At 39.3% G+C, this 22863-nt stretch overlaps 1 protein-coding gene across 2 annotated transcripts; it reads right to left on the bottom strand.

Annotated features, from left to right (window-relative positions):
• Positions 1-2043: 2043 nt before the first annotated feature.
• Positions 2044-20938, bottom strand: mlxip (MLX interacting protein). 2 transcript variants are annotated; one of them, XM_079688869.1, is made up of 17 exons: positions 20315-20938; positions 17353-17459; positions 15858-15949; positions 15625-15714; positions 15460-15501; positions 14883-15054; positions 14159-14248; positions 13901-13995; positions 10088-10655; positions 9360-9460; positions 8967-9066; positions 8769-8884; positions 8316-8423; positions 7832-7959; positions 7608-7731; positions 6560-6689; positions 2044-5033 (listed from the first exon to the last, which is right to left on the bottom strand). In XM_079688869.1, exons 1-17 carry the CDS (start codon positions 20623-20625, stop codon positions 4927-4929), a joined length of 2481 nt encoding a protein of 826 aa, XP_079544995.1. In that variant the 5' UTR covers positions 20626-20938; the 3' UTR covers positions 2044-4926. The 2 variants fall into 2 exon arrangements, with proteins under 2 accessions (XP_079544995.1, XP_079544994.1); XM_079688868.1 differs by having other exon boundaries at positions 14883-15123; positions 20315-20937.
• Between the last annotated feature and the right edge of the window lie 1925 nt (positions 20939-22863).

Genomic DNA, 22863 nt, shown 5'->3' on the forward strand with positions numbered 1-22863 from the left:
CAATATGTCCTTATCTATGATTAAAGGTGTTGCAATATGTGTATGGTGTACTGTAATTTATGTACTGACCATAACTGTATCGTTTAATAACTGACATTTTGCAATTAGTGTTATTGATAGCGCCAGCGCCTATTATATAATTATTTTCTTAAAAATATGAATTAACTAAAAGTCTAATTAATTAAAAGTTTTCTGTCTTCACGATCCTCCAATGCCCTAAACACAGATGAGTCCTCTTCTTCTAAGTTACCGATGAATTTGAAAAATAGCTGTTATGAGTTATTATGGTCACGATAATTATGTTGAATCACATCAGTTGTGATTCTGGTACTGACAGCTTTCACTATAAGGTCTAAAGACTCACACACTCACACACACACACACACACACACACACACACACACACACACACACACACACACACACACACACACACACACACACACACACACACACACACACACACACCCACCCACCCACCCCCCATGTGTGAGTAAACGATGTTATCATTCTCAGAGAGAATCCCCATGCACAAAATTAAAATAAATCCTGAGATTGTGTGAGTTATTCTGTGTCAGCATACTGGAAATACGCAGTGGGAAATCCAAAAATGTTGATCATTATCTAAGGATCCCCAATAAAAGGGATCATCAATAGAAAGATGTATCACAGAAAGTCTCACATCAGCCTGCTACTGACTAAAGCATCCTGTTGTCATGAATTGTCGCGCTGGTAAGCATCTTGAAGTCCTTCTGTTTCTTTTCTGAAACCTGGCAGTCCTACATCTTCAACTTCTGCAGGCAAAATTTAAAAACACTTGAAACGTAGTAGCCTATGACAGAAGATCTCCCTTTCTCTGTTTATATGCGTGTGGTTTTTAAAAAATCTTCTTTATCTCCACTGTGTGATCTTTTATGTCCCAGCAGCTGTTACCATCTTCCTGTGCCTGATTATAGCACAAGCAGCATGCAGACCAAAAGACTTGGTTATGAAAAGAACCATCCAGCGTATGCAGACTGACATACGGAAAACTCTGACCGACCTCGTAAGTGCAATTAAATCTAGACTACTTTATTATTTATTCATTAAAACTGCTAATTTCTGCTCATTTATATATTTCTAATTGGGGAACTATTTTACTTTTTACTGCGCTACATTTATTTAATAACTTGAGATATTTATGAGATTTGGATTTTAAAATGTTTTTCCCAAATTGCGATCAATAAAGTACTATCTTATCTTACACAATAATAATGAATTCAAAACATAATCAACGTATAATTGATCAAGTATTATAAGTAAGATACAACTTTCTTTATCCTTTGGTGAAATTATCTACCTGGCAGCAAACATAGCAACAGAAAAAAGAAGACATTGCCCAACCACTGACTTTTTGAACCACTTAAATCCATAAAAATAACTTTAATAGCCAAAAATCAGTATTTTGGCTGCAAAATCCGCACACAGCTTTGAAATTTCAAAATGCAGGGTCAAAAAGATCTCATTATACTGAAAGTGGTGCAGTTCAAGCATCACTAGTCAGTCCAACTTATCCCGGGTATTGGCATTTTAAACAGTGTATTGATATTACTTGCTGATATGGCCACATACTGACCAAGTGTGTCTCCTGCAGGCTCCAGTGCTTCCCAAGACGCCCTGCCACTCTATGAACATCACATGGCTGGTGGAGATGGAACAACCCCTAACCGCTCACCGCCTCTCCCTTCTTCGCTGCTACATGCAGAACATATCCGCGATGGCCCCAGATCTGTCGAGGGACCTGGGTATGATCAGCCAGCAAACAAAGGTCATGGAGGATCTGATGAGTAAACCCGTACCCCAAACGAACTGCAGCCTGCCCGCCATGGAGATATTGGAGGCCTCTCGGAATGTTAAATGTCTGCTGGAGCGTCTGGACGAGCAGCTTAGCAAAGTAATATTAACTGTGTAGTGTAAATGTAACTATTTTAAGGATTTTTTTTTAAATGGTGAATTTATAATATGATATTTATTGAACTGCATTGAAAATAAAGCAAGTCAAGATTTTCAAAATTGTTGCTTTTATTGTTATTCCGAATCATTCAAGGTTTCATTAAACTTGTTAGGTGAAGACATTCGGGAACTTTGCAAGAACACGAAAAAAAGAAAAAAAAAACATAGATGCAACACATAGAAAATCTCTTTATGTCTTAAAACAATAGAAATATAACACTTAATTGGTGAACAGCCAACGTGAACGGATGCAGTCTGCAATGATTGTTCACATCATGTACAAAACCCTCAGCCTGGTATGACAAATATTTTACAATCAGAGGGGAAGGGAAAAAATAACAAACCAATCAAATGCTGCAGTGTTACCCTGGGGTATTTGACATAGGCCTATTGATTTGCGTCACTGTGAATGTTTTAATTGACATCAGTGATTACTGCTATCCCTATCTTACTGTATAGAGCAGCCTGTACATTAACAGGTCAAGTATTTTAGTCATGTACAAAAACAAAAACAAATAAAAGACTGCAATCTGCAATCCAAAATAAAACACACAAAAAGCTGCACATTCAAGAAATAAGAAAGACCACTGTTGCCATTTTCTAATGTAACACTCAGAGTAAACAGGGTTGTTCTGCAGAAAAAGAAAGATATATCCCAAAATCAGACATGCCGACTGCACATTGTCTTATTCCAAAATAGGCAACAGAGCATCATCAGTAACAAAAACAATGAACTATATGTCGGTTAACTATGTTATTTATTTGTTTTTGGGTCTGTTTCTGTCTTTCCACGGTATAAATTAGTGTGTCTACGAGCAGAAAACAACATAGGCAAATGTGACTTGTAACCTTACAACCAGGGTTCGAGTTATAATCTGAGTTTTATGGGGGTCTTTAAAACTAACGCAGCGTGTGCACACACACACACACACACACACCCTCAGACCCCCCTCCTTATTGGAGCTCAGCTTCCATTGGCTCCCACATAACTCGAACCCTGCTTACATCCCTACGACATGTTTCCTGCGGAGAAGGACACCGACTAGAGTTTTTCAGCTAAATGGAAAATAATTACGCTGACCAGCAAAGCCCTGAGTGACTACCTTGCATTCAGCTAAGATCTTGTAACACTGTACATGGGAAATATGGTATATATAACCTCGACTGCTATTTCAGTTAAGTTCCCTATGAGGGCTGTAAGTAATATTGCTCCATGATGCTGTGACCTGCCCAGTTGAGACCCAGGTATGTAACATTCATACTGTATTTAAGATGACTGCTTTTTTGTACATTTTGCAGTTGAATTCACTGGAAACAGGCAGAGCGAGCAGCGTATGAAGAAAAATGTTCAGCATGGGTGGAAAACCACTTGCAAAAAGGCATTCACCTGAATAAATGATGGACAGAAAAGAAGACAAAGCACTTATCCTTGTCCTTATTAAAGCACAACATTGGTATTTTTCAACTTGGACACTATTCTAGTTTAGCCTTAGTGACTAATGGGTTAACATTTCTTTTAAATTGGTCATTTAGGGAGAGCGCTGCAGACAGCAGACATGAGGAAGGCTACACGCACCCATTTTATCTGCCTTCCATCAAGCTCACAATTCAAGATTTGTGTTTTTACATATAGAGCTGAAGACCATCTCATCTGCTCTTTGTCTCGCCTCATACTTCCATTGTGTATTTTTAAGATCTGTTATTTAGGTTTAACTGTTATAGATTGTACTGTTTTCGGGTGTTGCGCTATAATAAATAAATGTACTTAAATGCTTGCTTTTGGCAATGGCCGGTTCAGAATGTTATTATTATTATTATTATGTCTCACAACATTATGTAAGGACAGAGAAATGAAATGTCTAACACTCACTTGATGCCGCTTGGTGTGCTGGTGTTGTCAGAGTTTGTTTTGTTGGAGTAAAGAAAGTGTAGCTTAGTGTTATCTTACAGATTTTAACATCATGGCTGCTGTTTTTGACAATGTGGATGTGACAAGATTTCAGATGGAGACATTTCCGGGCTAACAGACCGGATCAAGTGAAAGAAAAACGTTTTTATTCACTGAATGGTCCTTTCCATAATGCTGTCAGACACTTAAAATAATAATATTTCACAATATGAGCATGTCAGTGGCCAAAAAGCACTTCAAGTAGAAATATACTGACAGTGGTTGATTTACGGGAAGGATTACATTGCAGCGCTCTCCCTGCATGACCAATATTAAAATATTGTTTTCCACATTAGTCACTTAGATACAAAACCATGACCTTGTTGAAAAATATCAGTTATACTTTAAGCACAAGTGATTTTTGTGACCACGTTTCAGGCAATCCTCTACACTCCGATATAAAACCTATATAGGAGGTTTCAGAGCTGCCACAAACAAAGCTACTCCACCATCTCCTTGTTATGAAAGCATCTTATCTCTACACTTAAACAACTGCTAGAGAACATAAGATGAACAATCACTCAATAATTCTCTTTCCAACACATTGTTGTGCTTTCACATCATGCAAGTAATTTTTTATATATATTGTTGTTCACAAATAAACAAAAAGTACCACCTTTCGATAACGTTTTGAAAAGATCTTCACCTGTTATAGGCGAAGGTAGACGTAGTTGTCATTAAAATACAACATGTTAAAGCCCTTTTTGCACTATTGTTATAAAAGTAATGTAAAAGATAAGGCCCCCTGTGTGCATTATTCCCAAGAATCAACGTACAACACAACAAGTGTAGGACCGTCGTACATACAGAGTGAAAGTAGGAAACACCTAGCTCGCATTTTTTCATTTTGTTTATTTTTCAGAGAGGTGGAGGATCTGTGGTGTCCTTGCTGAGCGGCTGTAAGGTGAACTAGTGATATGTCATTTTGATGATTGCTTTAAAGTTTCAGTTGTTTCTTTTTGGCCGCCTCACCTCAGAGAGCGAGGCTACACGTCTGTGTGTGAAACGGCCTGGATGGCTTCTTCAGGCAGGAGGGATGGATCGCTTAGGATGGACGTGTTTGTGCTCAGCTTGCGAAGAGTACTCAGCACCACTAAAAAAACAAAACAAGAAACTGCATTTTAGTTACCAAAACTGGACTGTAAAACAACATTTTCTTTACAAGATACAACTGTATCTGTATGGATGTACTTGATTAAAAAATGATTTGGAAGCTCATTACTTACTAACTATGACTGACATATTTGTGGTTACTTGGTGGGAGGTGATGCTTGGTCTATTGTTAAAAAAAGCTCTTTTGGAAAATGTTAATGTTTGCTGTTATTTTGCATACTCTGGGCAAATGTATCATCTATAAAGACTTTCTTTTATGACTGCTGAATTTAATATTTGCATTTTTTCCAGAATGCATAAGAGCCCTGTTTTTCATGCCAAGGACAGTGACTCAGGGGAAATTTAAAACCTGTCTCATAACCAAGCAGATCTGAATGATTACATTTGAGGGGGCAGTCCAACCTGTAATGGAGTAAAACAGTGGAACGATAGCTTTTTGGATTATCTCTCCCAATTGTTTTCTGTTAGATTGTTCTGTTTGTTTCTAAGCCCGATAGTAGAACAAACTATTGGGGCATTTGGCCTTGGTTTGCTTTATCTGAGTTTAGTTTTAGTTCTTTACTATTTCCTGCAGCAGTGCAGGCCCAGCCTCCAGCGAAAGGCTAAAACTGCGACTTTACTGATAGAAATCTTTGACGTCACCATTATCAGATCCAAGTGTCAAAGTAACACTGAGTCAGCAATACAAGAGTATTTTTTGAAATGGGAGGAAAACAATTATTAGAAAGTGATTTTACACATCAATGGAAAGTTAGATGCACGGTTACAGTTTCTGTCATGGCATGACTGATTGATGACTACATGACAAAAATGAGACCTTGACAGATAGCAGGTTTTTAACCATTACACACTGTAATGATCTAACACTTTGCAGTTAGAACAAAATTGGACTGCAAATGCTCTGACTATTGATCTGTTTTTTTGCAACCATATGCCCCTTTGCAAATGTATGAATGATTCAGACTAAGTTATCAAACAGTAAGTCATTTTCTGTGTAATGTTCAATTGAGCACATGTGTGAACAGATCTCTGCTCATTGTCCGGGGATTTCACGGTAAGGAAGTGGGCTTTTTGATTTTCTTTGTCGGCTAGTACACAACCGGATGCAAACAAATATCTAAGGGTGAATAAAAGTGGTCATTTACATAAACTGGAGAGAGATTAGGAAATGTTTTTCTGTAACTGCCGAACTAAAGACAAATTCAAGGAACAGCAAGAGACGGTGTTGTTAATGACCAATTCAAGAACAGTTATGTGACCGTTGTGTATTCCGTGTCATGTCTTGCCTCCTGCAGGCTCTACCAAAGCGCAACCACTTTCTTAAACTGAACGTAGTGTTTCCAGTAAGTGAGTATGGGTCTGACACAGACATCTCCTGCTTTGTGATAACATGATAACCTGGATATTAATGGGAGTACATGAGGAAAAACTGCAATAGAGTAAGAAGGCTGGTGATGTATAAAATATCTGTTCTTCTGGATTTCCACCTGATAGTCCTTTACTTACTGGGTCTGAGCACTGGGAGGGAGCAGTGACGATCGACCCACTGCAACGTGGTCTGACACAGCTCTGCTCTGCTTGTGGTTGACACCATCTCATTGAATGAATCAAACAGAGGCTTGATAATGATGCTAAACTATAAATGGATGATGGTCAAGGATCGATTACACTACAGAGTGAGACAAAAACTATTCTGCCTGACCAACTGTAAGAGCGCAAGACTGTAACATTAACATATCAGAGATAATTACTGCACCTGATAGCAAATACATGGCTTCTGCATTTGTTAAAAAACAAAGCAATTTCCCTTCCTAAATACAGTGTCTTGTACAACTTAATGTACATTTTTGGTTATATACACCTTACCTAGGTATGGAAGCCCAGAGAGACAAGTGGCTAAACAGATCTTGTGATCCATTTTCTAGGTTTAATCTTAATTAATGGTTGCCCCTGTGCTCATGACTAAAGAAACAAAAGCCAATGTAAAATCATTCATGTTTTCTCCACTTTAAATGTCTCTATTCACCCATATATTGTGGGTTAGTAAGGTGAACTTGCAACATCACTGTTCATTGAAAATAAAAACTCACGTGGTAGAAAATATGAATGATCTTAGGTTTCTTGAACATGGTGTAGTGGTGCACTTCAGCCTCTTGTGGCCTGAATGAGTAAAATAATAAAAAACATTTGGCAAAATAGTTTGGTTTGATGACTGAAAAATGTCTTGGTCCAATCTTTGTTCAACCTTCTTTATAGATGAAACAAAAACAGCTAATAAAGATCATCTTTGCACACCTGTTCTTCAGTCATAAACACAGGACAGTAAACTATTTAGATCAGACTTAGAAAATTGTTCACCAGAATTGTTCTTCTTGCATCTCACTGAGCCATATTAAGGCTACTAAATGAAGTTGAAGAGGTCTGTATATAACCTGGACTTAAAGTAGATTGCTTGTCCTCAACAGCCATTGGAAGATTTAAAAAAATGTAAATGTACATTGTCCTCTGTTATTAATAAGCAGCACTATGCATCAGCCGCGTTATGTAAGGATACAATCCAGAACTTCCAGTTCTGCAGAGTGCGGTTCTTCACATATTCTTTGAACCTCTCCTGCATGTGTTGGAAGCGGTTCCTCCTGACGGGCACCCCTGTCGCAGGCAGCTGCTCCTGACACGAGCTGTGGTTGAGCGGAAACATTTGAGTGGTAATCAGTTAGGTATCTGTTCAACTTTTGTATATCAGACGAGAAGTGAAGCATATAGAATGATTTGAAATACTTAATGGAGGCGTTGAGCTCCTCTATCTCCTCTCGTAGTCTTTTGACCTCCTCCTGCATCTGCTGCCTCTCCTGCTGGAGCTTCCCAATGTGATCCACAGTCTTTTGCAACGTGATGGCATTACTGATCTAAACACAACGCAATGATAATGAATATCATAAGGCAGATTGCAAAGTAAATGTGTATAAACTATATATAGCAACATGAACAACAATAATGGTATCCTGAAAAATAACTAACGATGAGTTTCATTATCCACTAACTGACATATTCTTGATTAATAGTTTTGATATATAAAAAGAAAAGATATTCAGTTTGATATTATAAACACAACATATATTCTTTATGACAAATGATTGTAATGAATAATCCTTAGATAAAAATGTGTATTTCAAACGATTAACAGATAAATCAACTACTCATTGCAGCTCTAGACCTGCATCTGTTGCAGAGGTTTTAATAAGACACAGGTGTAAACACTTACATTGGATTGGGACTTTAAAGTAGGGATCAGGTTGCAGAGTGTTTTATAGCCAATATTTATATTTGATCGTCTCTTTTGCTCAGCAGATATGTGTGTTGTCCTTCGGCTCTGTCACACAACAGCAGTGAAAATATTAGGCAGGCTTACTGAGATTGTATCATGGGTTACAGAGGAAAAAGTCAAAATGCTACTTATGTATAAACAGGGTTATACAATTGTCAAGGGATTTAATCCAGCCTTTCTCAATTCATTTTCAGCATTGGGATTGCCCTTTTCATGCTTTAACACAAATTGTCATTTTTGTATACATGGCAAATATGTTTTCATTAAGTGTCCCAAGTCTGCGAGAGGCCAAAATGTCATTCAATATTCATATCCACACACACCATATATTTAGCATGAATGCAAATGAACGGGTTAATGTTAAGAAACAATGACGCATAAAAAACAAACCTGGTTTTGTTCAATCTTCACCAACGTTACAGTGCTGCTGCTGACCAGCGACTGGGGACTAGGAGCTTGATCTAACCCACACGGGGATCCCTGACCTGATCCTGGCTGACTGTGACCTGGAGAGAACAAAAACAAACCAACTTGTAACGAGTTGTGGGTCAACACTTAAGATTTTCTTTTTTGGAGCTTTATTCTCACCGGCACTGGAGGAGGCTTTTTGATTTTTGCGGTTAGAAGACTTTTCTTTGGGGACTATCAGTTGTGGCGACTTGTGAGACACAACGTGAAATCCAGGAGCCTGAGATGCAGGAAAAGAGAACAAATTGGCAGGATAAAAAAAAAAGAGGACAGAGAAGTAAAAAAAGATGACCTCACTCTGATCCTTAGTAAGGTTTGTATTTTACATTCATGCATTACAAACGACAGGAAAATAACTATAAAATGTAAACATTGCCGTTTTTTTAAATGTTCCATTTGCAACTCAAATCTCTTTTGAGGATGAGACATCAAGTTTAAGTAAAATCTCCTGTATATATAAAAGGTTAATAAAAAAAATAAAGGCCCACAGAGGAATAAGAGCTGAAAACATACCCCTCCAAGTTGAGGAGTGATGACTACTCCAGTATTATGGACGTCTGCTTTCAGAGGTGTTGGTGTAACAATAACAGCGTTGGTATGACCTGGGAAAGGGGCTGAGAGGATGAACATTGACAGTGAGGCGCTGCAGGATGACTTTTATGTGCATTCATACGTGAACATCTATTCAGGAGTTATCATTTTTGACATGCTGCCACTTCCTTTCTTCCTCATGGGATTTTGCAGAAAATAAACTATGTGGTGATTAACATTAGTCTGTACAAGTTTCATTGTACGTTGACTATATAATGCAACCAATTGTTGTACAAGTTATTTATTATATTAGCTCTATTAAGTATTTCAACAGTCGTATGGTTCTAGTATCTTGAATAAGGTTTTTTAAATGTGTTTCAGATTTGAATGAAAAAACAATATTAAAGAAATAACATGGTATTTATTTGCTACAGAGATTATTTTCCTCGTTTTTTTTTAACGGTAATAAATTCATAGGAAATGTACTTGCGTACACTTCAGTGCTTACAAAAGGCATCATTGTGGCCTAAACTACAGTGACTACAACATTGTGAATCAAAATACTGAATAAGAAAGGCTTGAGCGCTATCTTGTGTACCGGTCATTTAAGTTAAAATGACACAGCTCCACTGACAAATCAACAAGGTAAAATGCACATTTTCTCCAAATGCAGAAGCAATGTCTTGATTTTGAGTTGAGAAACAACAGACCTGTGAGGATGAGGTGGGAGGTGGGGAGGGTGTTAGCAGGAGCAATCCTTTGCACAGGGCGATTTTTGTTGGAACTGGACGACTGAAAGGGGCGAGGCAGGACAAAAGTCTGAGGGTGCCTGACAGGAAGGGCCGGTAATGGAGCCAAGGACTGCAGTTGGGAAGGGGGAGGCGGTGCAGATATGGAGTTATACTCTGAGGCCTGGCTGAAGGTGGAGGCTGCATCGCTGGGTGGGACTGTAGAGGGGGCGGTGTGCGTCTCATCCAGCGCTGAGGTATTGTCCAACGGTGAGGGAACCATCGGAGCTGAGGTCAAGTCCTGACCAGAAAGGCACTGCAAAAACGGATCCTCGCTTAATGGCTGAGAGACTGAGGAAACCACTCTTAGATCACAGGGCGCCACCTGCCCAGGAAATAGAGGCATGTAGTTTCTTGCATAGGCAGAATCAGGACCACCACCCCCAGCACCTCCTGTTGGACTGGTTTGACTGGCCATGGGAGAGGGGATGGGCAGAGGGCCAGGAGGGGATATGTGGTTGCTCGTGAGCATGCAGGACATTAACTGGGTCTGATAAGGAATGACAAAGGGAAAACAAACAAACAAAATGCAATAAGAAAAGATATACAATTCTGTGTAAATTCATAAAATATGTACATTTCATTTTTGTGCTGGTTAAGATTATGACAACAAAAGGGTGTTTACACACTCTGACCCCGTGTCTACATCGCAAATGAAGCGACTCTATACCGCTTCCATCGGAGCATTTCAAAGTGTCAAAGGGTAAAGGGACTTCCCATCCACAATACAGAATCAACCAATAAAGAGGGAAGGGTAAACAGAAGATAATTGTGGAAACATTTCTGTCAAACTAAAACATTTGTGTCAGTGTTCACTTTCTATTACATTCTATAGACAGTTCAGGCAGATGCAAAATGCCTTTACCACTAAATAAAAGAGGCCACTATTTCCCCTCCACTGTCTTTAAGTGAGTTTAAGAATTCTTTGTTTAATGAAGTTCATTTGTTAATCTAGGTTCAGGAGCATGGCCACGCCTCAACCCCATCGCTAATCACGGCTAACTCTTTTTATATCCGGCCAGCATCCGGCAACCGCTTGACAGGCAGACCGCGATTCACGCCATGCGTCATCACGGTTCAAAACATCTTTAGACGCTACTACTAAAGCTTTAAACTCACCATGGATCCCGAATTGCTGATCAACCGGCCGGAGTCATACGAAGATCCATGCAATGATCTTTTAGAAACCGGTTATCCGCCATCTACGGCACAGCAGTCGGATCACAGCCAAGCATCCGAAAGGAGCCGCTTGTCCTCGGCCGTCAGTATCCCACACACCAGCCGTCACTTCCACTCCCTAACACATCTCATATCTGCCACAACCTTCAGTCCGCTTTAAAAGAACCTCACACTGTCGATATCTTACTGGCTACAGAAATCGAAGAAGGATTCATGATAGGCCCATTTGATAATCCTCCCTTTCCCATGTTTCACAGACTCCCCTACCTCCGCCATCTTCTCGACGATCACCCTGGACTCAATGTCATTCCAACCTTCTCTACCCTCAGAGAAAATACAAAGCATCACTCTTCTCCTGTTAAATTACATGCAGGCAGACAAATGCACGAAACGTCAACTGTTAGCCCTCCTCGGCCACCTAAATTACAACCATTCGCATAACACCACAAGCAAAACCTTTCTTGTCAAACCTGCTGAACAAAGTTGCATCTGTCCCCTCCATCCACGATCAATTGGTTCTAGACGATGCTTGCCAAATGCATCTCTGGCAACATTTCTGGTCTTCATGGAATGGCATCTCCTTCTTTTATGACGATTTCATCACCAAACCCGAGGATATTCAACTCTTCACGGACGCAGCTCCTTCTGTAGGCTTCGGCGGCTACTATGCAGGGAGATGGTTCTCTTCCGCCTGGAGTTCATAGCTCTCAATTCACAGGTGCTCTCTCCTTCATTTACGCTTCACAAACTGTACCCAATCATCATAGCTTCCATTATTTGGGGGCACGAATGGTCTAGGAAGCCATACTCGTCTACACCGATAACAGTGCAGTCTTAGAGATCCTTAACATCATAGGAAGCCATACTCGTCTACACCGATAACAGTGCAGTCTTAGAGATCCTTAACAAAGGCCGATCTCGTTCCCTGGTCATCATGCAGTTCCAGCCCAAACTCACTTTAATCTCAGCTCAACACACATTCCAGGTCATCAGAATAGCATCTCTGAGTCTGTGTCTTGTTTCAGAAATTCTGAAACTTGGCCCCAGAATGGGATCTTCATCCCATACCAGTCCCACCATTTTCAGCAACAACATTCAATTAAGTCCACAACTGGAAATGCTCTCTCACTCCTCACGGGAAGCCATCCTCAACAGCCTTGCCCCAAGCACCATGTCAGCGTATCTTACAGGTTGGAATTGCTTTAAGGCATATCACGGCACATACCAGCTACCATTCCACACGTTGGACGTCATATCCATCTGTAATTTCATTACCCTGTCATTCCATCCGGAAATCCCAGACCACCACCACTCAGACCTACTTGGCAGGAATCAACTTCTTTATAAAAATAGCCAGTGGCCAACAATGTCCTTCCACGTCCCATTTCTGATCAAAGGCCGTGTGCCGTGTAAGCAGGAACCCTCCCTCACCGCCAAACGACTGCCACTCACTTCTGACCTTCTCAGCCTCTGCAAACATCCTGCGTATTTCTGGGATATTCTAAGAACATTAGTCTAGCCATTCCTTCCAAATCGGTGCAGCGTCCACATCGGTGTAGCGTCCACAGCGGCGAGACTGGGCATCTTCGATCAAACCATCCAGGTCCTCGGCCACTGGTTATCCCAAGCAAAACACGCTTACATCTGCAACAATCTAAACGATCTCAGACATGCACACGCTCAACTCAGCTCCATTTAATCTGATTCTATTGGGGGCCCGTAATCAGCCCGAGCGGATCATGCCGGTACTACAGGGAGAACATCAGAGAGGATGATGGCATGAAATAAAAGCAAAATTAATTTTAAATGTTTTGGATTCTAGAAAGGAAAATAAGTTGAATGTTAAGCAGAGGAATAAGTAATGTATGAAAAGTGCTATGTGAATACATTTTAGTAATATTATGTTACATAGTTGTATTGTGTAACTACATTAAGACAGAAACATGTTAGAAGATGTGACAAATGTGACCCGCTCTATCGAAATCAGTCGGAAGTCGCAACGGCTCATTTCAAAATAAACGTGGATTTGCATAAAAATAATAGTTTTTCGGGGTGTGGGTGTTTTGTTTGATTATATTAACTAAACAAAGTCTTGGCTTTCAGAATATGAAACTTTTATTTCCAAAATCACACGATAAATACATTTTTGAAGCTTGTAATCCATACGAAAATATTTTCCGTCCGCATTACTTTGATCATTTATTAGCCGCTAATAATCAATCAGATCGATGGATTCCAGAGAAGAGGAAACTTTGAAGGCCTTTTTCTCAAAATGATGACTCGGTGAAAGTCATTATATAATGTGACATATTTTGCTTAATAAAAAAGAACAAAAACAATCCTGATATCATTAGAAAGCTAGGAATCTCCTCTTTCCAACAGTGTACATAACTTAAAATGTGTCTTCGGGTCAATGCGACCGATTTCGATAGAGCAAGTCACAAATATCCTCATCAATTGACCAAAAACACAAACAAATTGAGGAAAAATAACAGTCGTTGGACAAATCTCCTGCTGGTGGTGTGTGTTAGGGGATGTGGCTTTAAGTGTGTTTACCTGGGACCGAGAGCTGCTGCTGGGTAGAGGGGTGACAGATGGTGCAGTGGGTAAAACAGAGGGGAAGACGGGCGGACGGAGGCTGTGAAATAAGTCTGGAACAAGAGTCTCTATGTTAGCTAGAGGTTAGTAAAACCACACTACTTTGTGCGTTAGGCTAAGCAAACTGCTTTTCCAGAGTTACTAGAACATGTGCGTTGATTCCTGTAAAGTGTGTGTGCACCACTACTGCAGCTACAGGTGGTGCCTTACTCCTACCTTGCAGTGGATCAAAGGAGTCCATGAAGTCTAGGTTAGGTTGTAAAGGGATGAGTCCAGGTTGGATCATGTCTGCGTTCCCAGCATGGGCTGTAGAAGGTAAAGAGGCAGAGGTAAGGAGAGGAGGGGGAATACAAAGTAAATTACCAATAAGTAAAGCAATAGTATCCCTCCAAAATGATCATTTGTACATCTCTTACTTACCCTGTGTTACCTTGAATCAGAAATCGGAGTAAAGACTTGATACATGAAAATAATATTAGGGCCGTTTTAACCGCATCAATACTATATCAAAACATACATGTTTAAACTTTCATACATCACATTTCTAAAACACTTTAGACTCGCACAGACAAGAAGCATGCCTGTGCATGAGTGACACTGTTCATGTGGTAGAGTTTTAAATAGGAAGGTTTTAGCTAAATACATGTGTTTGGGAAGCAGTGAGCATATGAGTGGATTAATTCAACTTGGAAACAGTTTGGACATAGTCTCAAAATATTTATTTCTTAATAACAATACCAGTTTTGAGATTAAGTTTTGCTGTTATTAAACCCGGCCACTATAAGTAATCAAGTTCAGAAATTCTTCAAGTCTTTAACGTTTTTTTCAACAGTTCTGGGTAACACAGGGGGTTAATATTCCTTTAAATTACTGAGAAGTAGGAGACAATAAAAATCTATTTATGATGTCTTTACCACCTAAAGTACAATGCTTTTCTCACCAATCTCCCTTGGATTAGGCCATGCTATGTGCTGGTGCGAGGCCAAGGTTGAGAACAACGTGTCTGAAAACTCAGACATCAGAACATCCATGTCAAAGAGGGGGTCCATCTCCATGGGGGCCGGGATTTCATTATGCCTACGAGGCACACGGCGTACAGCAGTCTCTTCATCCTGATAAAATGAGACACGGAGCATGTCTGGAGAGACTTCCCCAAACAGCGAAAACTGCTCCTCGGGTCCCTTTGGGTGTTCAAAATGCAACCAGCAAGCCAGTTAATGACACACAAGCATGCAGTGTTCACTACAGCAAGCATGGGATACACTAAACTATAAACAACACTTTGTATCCACACGTCATGCACTAGAAACACATTTATAAATGCATATATATACAAAATATTTTACTCTGACAGCAAGATCAATTAAGTGAAACTAGTCAATAGGAATTTGTTTATATCGCTAGGTTTATCCATTGAAAGGTATGTCATAATGTGAGGGTGACTGGGTTAGCATGGGTTAATTCATGTTGGAGCTAAAAGCACTTTGGTGGGTTGAACATGATGCAGTTTTACATACCTTAAGTAAGCTTGAGAGGTCATCATCCTTGTGCTTTTGTAACTATAAAAGAGATAGATATTAATGTTAATGAGCAGTGAAACATATAGGATTAGATACAGAATACCCAGTATCTCTCTGAACCATTACAGAGCCTTTATATACACAATTGGAAAAATAGAATACCCTTTTTTTAAAGTATGTTCTCCACTTGTGGTATTCTCTGATGACAATTTCAATTCTTCTTTTCAAGCATTTCCCCTCTGTGGCAATGCCCTTCAAAAAAAGAGGGAGACGGGGAATAATTGAAGTTACAAGTGAAACATAAATACAAGTGTTTAAGAGAGAACATAAACAAATGAATGGAGGAATTCAGTGACAAGAAACAACACAACAAAGTTTGAATTGCCGTTGCGTACATCGTCCTCTGCAGGACGATGGACGTCAAAGTCCATGTTTCCATCCAGGGGAGTTGCAAAGTGACACACAGGATTCTCCCTTCTCTCCACATCTGGGGGCAGAAAAACAACTTCCATGTCACCCCAGGTGAAATGCACAGTGGTTTTATTCATACTGTTGAATTACATTAACAATTAGGGATGAGACAATAGGATTATATGCCAATTGCCAATTTGCTGTCATGGCGGAGCAGTGACATGAAGTGCTTAATTTACAAATAAATACAAGAATTATCATGTAAAACTTAACAGACTCAAACAATGTTGCCATTCATTTATGCAGAGGGTTTTATTGTGTTTTACGATTGCCTTATTTCAGATGTTTTGACACTTAGGTACTTAACACAAAAGTGTCTGTGTAAAATAACTAACAGTCACTGTAACCAATCCACTCGTGGCATATAAATGAACAATAATATTGCAGCAAGTTGCGAACAGGGTTCAAATATGATCTTAAAATCATGAAAAACAAAACCCAGTTAATCATTTTACAGATAATGTTGCGAGTTCTGTTAGTTTGTTATAAACCAAACGTATTAACCAAGAAGAAAAGTAAAGCGTTGATCCTGACGTCTTCTCGCCCCAGCTTGATGAAAGAGATGTTAAAATTCATGTCATATAAAGGTGACCTATCATGCAAAATGCACTTTTGTACGTCTTTTATATATGAATATGTGTCCCCGGTGTCCCAGGGAACTCACCAAGTGTCAGAAAACACAACCCTCTCTATTTTCCTCCATACCCAAATCTCTTAAAAAGGGGCTGCAACGGATCTGATACAGACTGATCCAGATTTGAACACTTCTATGACGTCACAGAAGTGGCGCTACGGCTATTGGGCCAACTCCACCAATCAGGAGGAGACAGCCACGGACATTGCCGTTCGAAAGACGCTGTAGTACATATGCCAGGCCTGTAGATGGTGCTGTTCTCACAGAATCAGCCCATGCAAAGACAGTGTTAAATTGAGCTAAATGAGGAATGGCTAAAATGCATGATCTGTTTGGTATTTTGAAAAATAAAAAGTATAAATATGCCTTATATAGGTATGGTCCTAAACTATATTATTCAAATATAGCATGATAGGTCCACTTTAAACTAAATACTAACAATGCAGTGTACACGCTAGGGCTGCTCGATTATGGCAAAAATCATAATCTCGATTATTTGGGTCAATAATTGATATCACGATTATTCATTTACTTTGAAAACATGAATTTATTGAAAAGAAAATGTGAACAGTATGTTTTTAACAGTTACATTAGCCTGAACTTTAAGTATAATTCAACTGAAAAATCAATAAAAAGATAAATAAAAAATCAAATAATCGTTTTTATTTCGATTATGTTGTTTTCATAATCGTTGCAAGCCAAAATCGTAATTGCGATTAAAATACGATTAATTGAGCAGCCCTAGTACAGGCTCTATGGAAGACAAATGAAAGTTGAACTCTTACAGTGCATATACCAGGCTCTCCATATGGCGTTGTTGAGACGGATCTTGTCTCTCCAAAGCAGTTTTAGACCTTTGAAGTTTTTCCATTTTGGAGATACCAACTTCCCACTGAAAAGACAAGGACATGACACAAGTCAATTTATGATACACAATTGTTGGCTTACTTGCACAAGTTCATTAATAGCTCAATAATAATTCAAACGTTCAAAGATCTTAATCCTCAGCAGAATAATCCTTATTCTATTCTTGCTTGTGGAGGATAAAAAACCTTTTCAACAGATTAAAAGACTTATTCTAGCACCCTACAAAAACACCTTATCTGAGAATATTAAAAAAGTTTGTTTTATCATTAATCTTATATGCTCTATTTTGTTAGGGATGACGGGATTACAACATGAAGCAGCAGGAAGAAATGTTTTGTCTCTCCCAGAGCCTTTTAAAAAGTCACTTTGAACCTTGTCAATTACTTGAACCATTAATAAGAAAGAGAATGAGGCTAGCTCGCTGTAACACTGCTCCAGCATCCATCACTCAGTAAAAGGTAAGATAGCACGGCTTAGTAACAGGAGTTCCATGTCTGATGACGGACTTATCTGAAGGTGGCTTCTCATACCGGTACACTAATCCCTGGAAGAATGCCTCTAATAAAAATGACACATTGTACATTCTGTTCTTGCTTCAGGAACAGAACAATGTTAAACTCTACCCTGAGGATCTCAATGTACTCAGTCTATGGTGTACACATGACTTAAAACAAAAAAGGGTGCTTGCACTGGCAGTGCAACGAAAAGACCTCCAGAGATAAAGCAAGCAAAACAAACAAGCATCTGCCAAGGCCACGCTCAAGTAAGATTGATAACTACAAGTTTGATATGGATACAACTGAAGTTTAGAGTCAACTGAACAGAGAGCTAACACACGTGCACTATCAAATGAAATCAAGGCCTCATCGGAGGGATTCATCACTATTATGGTTACAGTATGTGAAACTTTTTATTACAGCACAGTGGCATTACATAACCAAAGCTGTGGGCGGTCTGATAAAAAAAGTGTTTTTAAGTCAAACAGACTATAACAAAAAAGTGAGTTGCAACGTATTGGATAAAAAATGTGTTGCCTAAAGAATGCTGAGTGTATTATTATGAATGGATCATAACAGTTATATGCACCAACATTTTAAAATGTTTGTCAAATAACATGACTTTAGTTTAGGTTTTCTCATTTAAAATCTGCTTAGATAGGGAAATGTTTACCACGATCCAAAAGGGTGAGCTCAGAGTTCCCCTCTTTCCCTTCCTGTCCAGCCATTCCCTGTTGTCATTTATGTGCTTCATTTTTTTATGAAAACTGTTTAAAAAGCTTTTCCAATAAGTAAGCGGGTAGTACAATTTGAACAGAGAAAAAGCTGTATTTTACAGATCCCCTGATGTTCTTGTTGTTATTAAAGACTCTTCATGTACGTACATAGTCATCACTTGAGTTCAAAACAACAGCAGAACAGTAACTGGTAGTAATGCTCTCCTAGTCTATAAATAGTTGAATCCAAGTTGGTGCCATTTGCAAAGTCAGAGGGAATCCCCTGAGCAGCTGGTTCTGCAGCCCAGTAGAGTAACTAGATTAACTACACTACAGCAAACACAGAATCATGGGTACGAGGGTTAAGGTACAAAGACTATGGATAGGTACCTCACATTAAGCCCATTTACAAACAATCATCTTAAATGTGAAAAAGCCTGACTGAACAAGTCCTGAACAGTGCCTGCTTCCAGTGTTTCAACACTATCTAGACAAAGCAGTATCTCTCTCTGCCATGAGAGAAGCCCTTGTCTTTTGGCTGAAATTAAAGACTTGCATAGCCTGTGGTAACTTCTGTGGTAGCAAGACGTGCCAAAAATCTCATTGCATCTAGTTTTGGCACAACACCACCGAAAATGAAAGTTAGTTCCTGTTGCTTGTTTAAATCGTTCCATCCCAAGTTAGAACAATGATCTCTCTTTTTAAGAGCAACGAGAGTGTGATCTGAGTTTATCAGGCCGTGTCACCAGTCCTCATGTCCCAATAAAAGAGTACCACATGACATTTACTACTAGTACTATACTGAAGTATAAACACAAAGTGATTTGCAATTGTCTGTATATCTCTAAATGATATACTATCATATGTATATACAGTATAGTACTATAAACCTATATACCTGCTACTGCAGTATTTTTGACCTTTTAAAAGAACATTTTATGGAGAATTTGTTATATTGTTTATATTTGATATGCTATTTTTAATTTAATTTTAATTTTTAATTGTCAACTCTATTCAGCTTCTTAAGTATTTGTATTTTAATGTTGAACACACTGACCCTGTAACTAAATAATTTGGGATTGATAAAGTATCTATCTATCTTTACTTGAGTGTTCCCATTTTAGGCTACTTAATGCAAAATAAAAATAACATGTTTTTAAAACAAAAACATTTGATAAGATCATTTAAAAAGGGTTTTACAACTTGTTTGGCTCGGGACCCATTTCAGATGTATATGTATTGTTAGCATTTCCTCTTAAAATGGTTATTTTTAAATAACTGCGTGGGGCCCGAAGAAAGAAAATTCAATGCATTTTATCGGATGATATGAAATGATGTACAACCGCAGATTTATTAGCGGTAATACATTTGTATTACATCCTATACTTAGGTAGAATTGAGTGCAGCACTTGTGCTTGAGTATGCTTACTAGTGGTATACCTACTCTGTGGTATTGGTACTCATATACATTGTATTTAAAGATGTTTCCCTTGACCAGAATCATGAGTGGTCAAGCAGGAAGTGACACTAAGAGGAGTGACATTACTGGCCTCGGGACAGCAATTATTGTCCGATCCCTTTCCTTAATGTTCTGTGAACAGGGTTGAAGAGGTAACATGAATGGTTATACGGGGGGGTTGATATGTGTTATTATTACAATAACATACCTGTACGCTAGAGTCATGCATTCAAAGAGTTTGGTCAGTGATGCATCTATGGAGAGGTGGGACATGCTCGCCTTCCCAAAATGATAAGTTTGACAGGTCTGTTTGTTGACAGTGTCGAAGTCGTAGCCCTTCTTCGGAGGGTGCTCGATGTGCGGCGAAGACACCATGAAGTGTCCGCTGTGGATGACCTGGTTCTCCAGTCCGTCCGCCCTGATCAGCAGACCCGGTGAAGGCTCCTCCGCATCCGAGTCTTCATCATGAACCTGCTTTATGATCGGCGGAGGGCGCCGGTATTTGTACCGTAAAGACATCCCTCTCCGTCTGTAACTCACCAGACAAATAGCTAACGTTAGCCAGCAAGCTAGGACAATAAAACTCTCTTTTTCATGAGGCTTGGCAGTTTCAGCCTGACTCCCCGTTAGAGTTTTTCAACGTCATGCTGCGGAGTCCTGTTGATCCGTTGCGACGATTGTAATGAAATGCCTAAGTTAACTTGTTGTTGTCTTAAATAGTTGACGTAGCTGCGAGTCGCAGCGACCAGCTGGCAAAAAACAGCCTTCAGCTCCTCTCTGTCGGTGCAGGAAGTTCCTGTGCTGAAACGATTCTGATTGGTCTGAGTCACAGCCCCACCCGCCGCACAACCTTTATATATACAGTCTATGCGCACAACTCAAAAATAAACCTCCGGCGACAGGTTGCACAGCACTGAATGAAGACAACTGGCAGTGTGTCACAATAATCTAGACTCAGTTCATTTACTTGAACATTTAAAAATACTACATTATAAGTGAAAAAAAATCATAAATTAACAAGGTGGGTAATTCACTTCAGAAACACTTTTTGTTATATTCCATGGAATGCTCTTAACATCCTGATAACAATGAATACCTTAAATACTTTGACAATAAATACATTAAAAAATGTCATCTGTGGAAGCCGTGGCGCTGTAAAAAGCACAACCAATTATTTTAGCCGGGATGGCCTACCTGCCTGTCAGCCTTCCATCTCGTGCACAAACTTATCTCTTGCCCTCATTGGTCATATGTGCGCGTTTGTGTGTGTTGGTGGAGGGGCTCTGTAAGGAAGTCTGAAGGAAGAGGCAGATTTTTTAATACTGCGTAGTTTCAAATTCTGGCGCACTCGAGCTGGTTTCTCCATTCTTACCTACCCTACCTTTAAGTAGAAGTAAGGAAATATTAACATCTGCTAAATGTAAACTGCTAGCCTACATATTATGCAAAATCCACTATTTCATGTCTTAAACATGAAGAGATTCTGAAAGTTACAGGAAAAAGGATTCGCTCACTTTTTGTCCTGATCCATTTATATAAAAACCTGACTGAAATTAGGAGCTGATCAGATTTTGGCAACTTTATGATGTCGTAACGATTTTTTGGCTTGTGTAACCATTAGCCAATCACCAACCAAGGTAACCCCGCCTACCTTATCACCTGAATCTCCTCCTAGAGCATCATTGTGTTCTTGTTAGCCAATCATCTCTCATAGGGGCGTGGGGAGTGGCTCCTTATTTTTCATCTAAAGCAGTGGTTCTCAAACTTTTTCTGTCAGGCCCCCCCTTTGGAGAAAAAAAAAAGTCGGCCCCCCCAAAACGAATAATCAGGCTCAGTGGCGGCGCCAGAGATTTATTTTGGGGGTGCTGTGGGGTAGCTTGACGTTTCATAGAGGGTGCTCAAACATTTAGGGTTTCCCATTAATGTACCGGTCGCTACAGTGGAATTTTCTACTGCAACAATCCCCACGCAAATACACAACGTACCCGCGACTGTTACAATGAAGGCTCAATATTCAGCTCACGGCATATAGGTGTAAGCAGGGATAAAGTGCTATTTTTATAGGTGATGTGTGGACGTCACATAGGGGGGTCCGGGGGCAAGCTTCCCCGGGAAGATTTATTTTTAAATATTGAAGTTAAAAGCATCAATCTGGTGCACTTTGAGAGCGAAAGGAAGAGATCTATGGATACATCTCTCAACACCCATATGAAACAGAAATGTAAACAGATTTACTTTTTCTTGATGGATATTTTACAAATCACCCTTTTAAACTTTATTCTTGTTTTACTGTCATATAGTATTTCATACCTGTTTTTCATTTATTCTCTTATTTTTTTATAACTATAATGATCATATAAACGTGTGCCTCGGAAATAATTATTTACATTAATGGTGACCAAAACATTTGAGACCCACTGAGATAACACTGAGAGAGTCCTTTAGCTCTCAGTCTGACAGGAGAGGACTCTCCTCCACTTTGTTGTTGAAAAAACTCCTTATATCCGTTAGCGTAGCTCGCTAGCACCAGAAGCTAACAACAACGATCTCCAGTACCGGTGCGCTCTCTCTCTCTCTCACGCGCACACAAAATGGCTCGTTCCACACACACAAACAGAGCCGAGCTTTAATGAAACAGAGACCCAGACGTAATAGTACTGTACTGCATCATATTATTTTCGAATCAATAATTTTTCAAATTATGATTTTTATTTTATTTATTTATTTTATCTTTTTATTTTTTTTTTTTATAACCAT

Source organism: Notothenia rossii, assembly GCF_949606895.1.
Source record: "Notothenia rossii genome assembly, chromosome: 6".
NCBI lineage: Eukaryota > Metazoa > Chordata > Actinopteri > Perciformes > Nototheniidae > Notothenia > Notothenia rossii.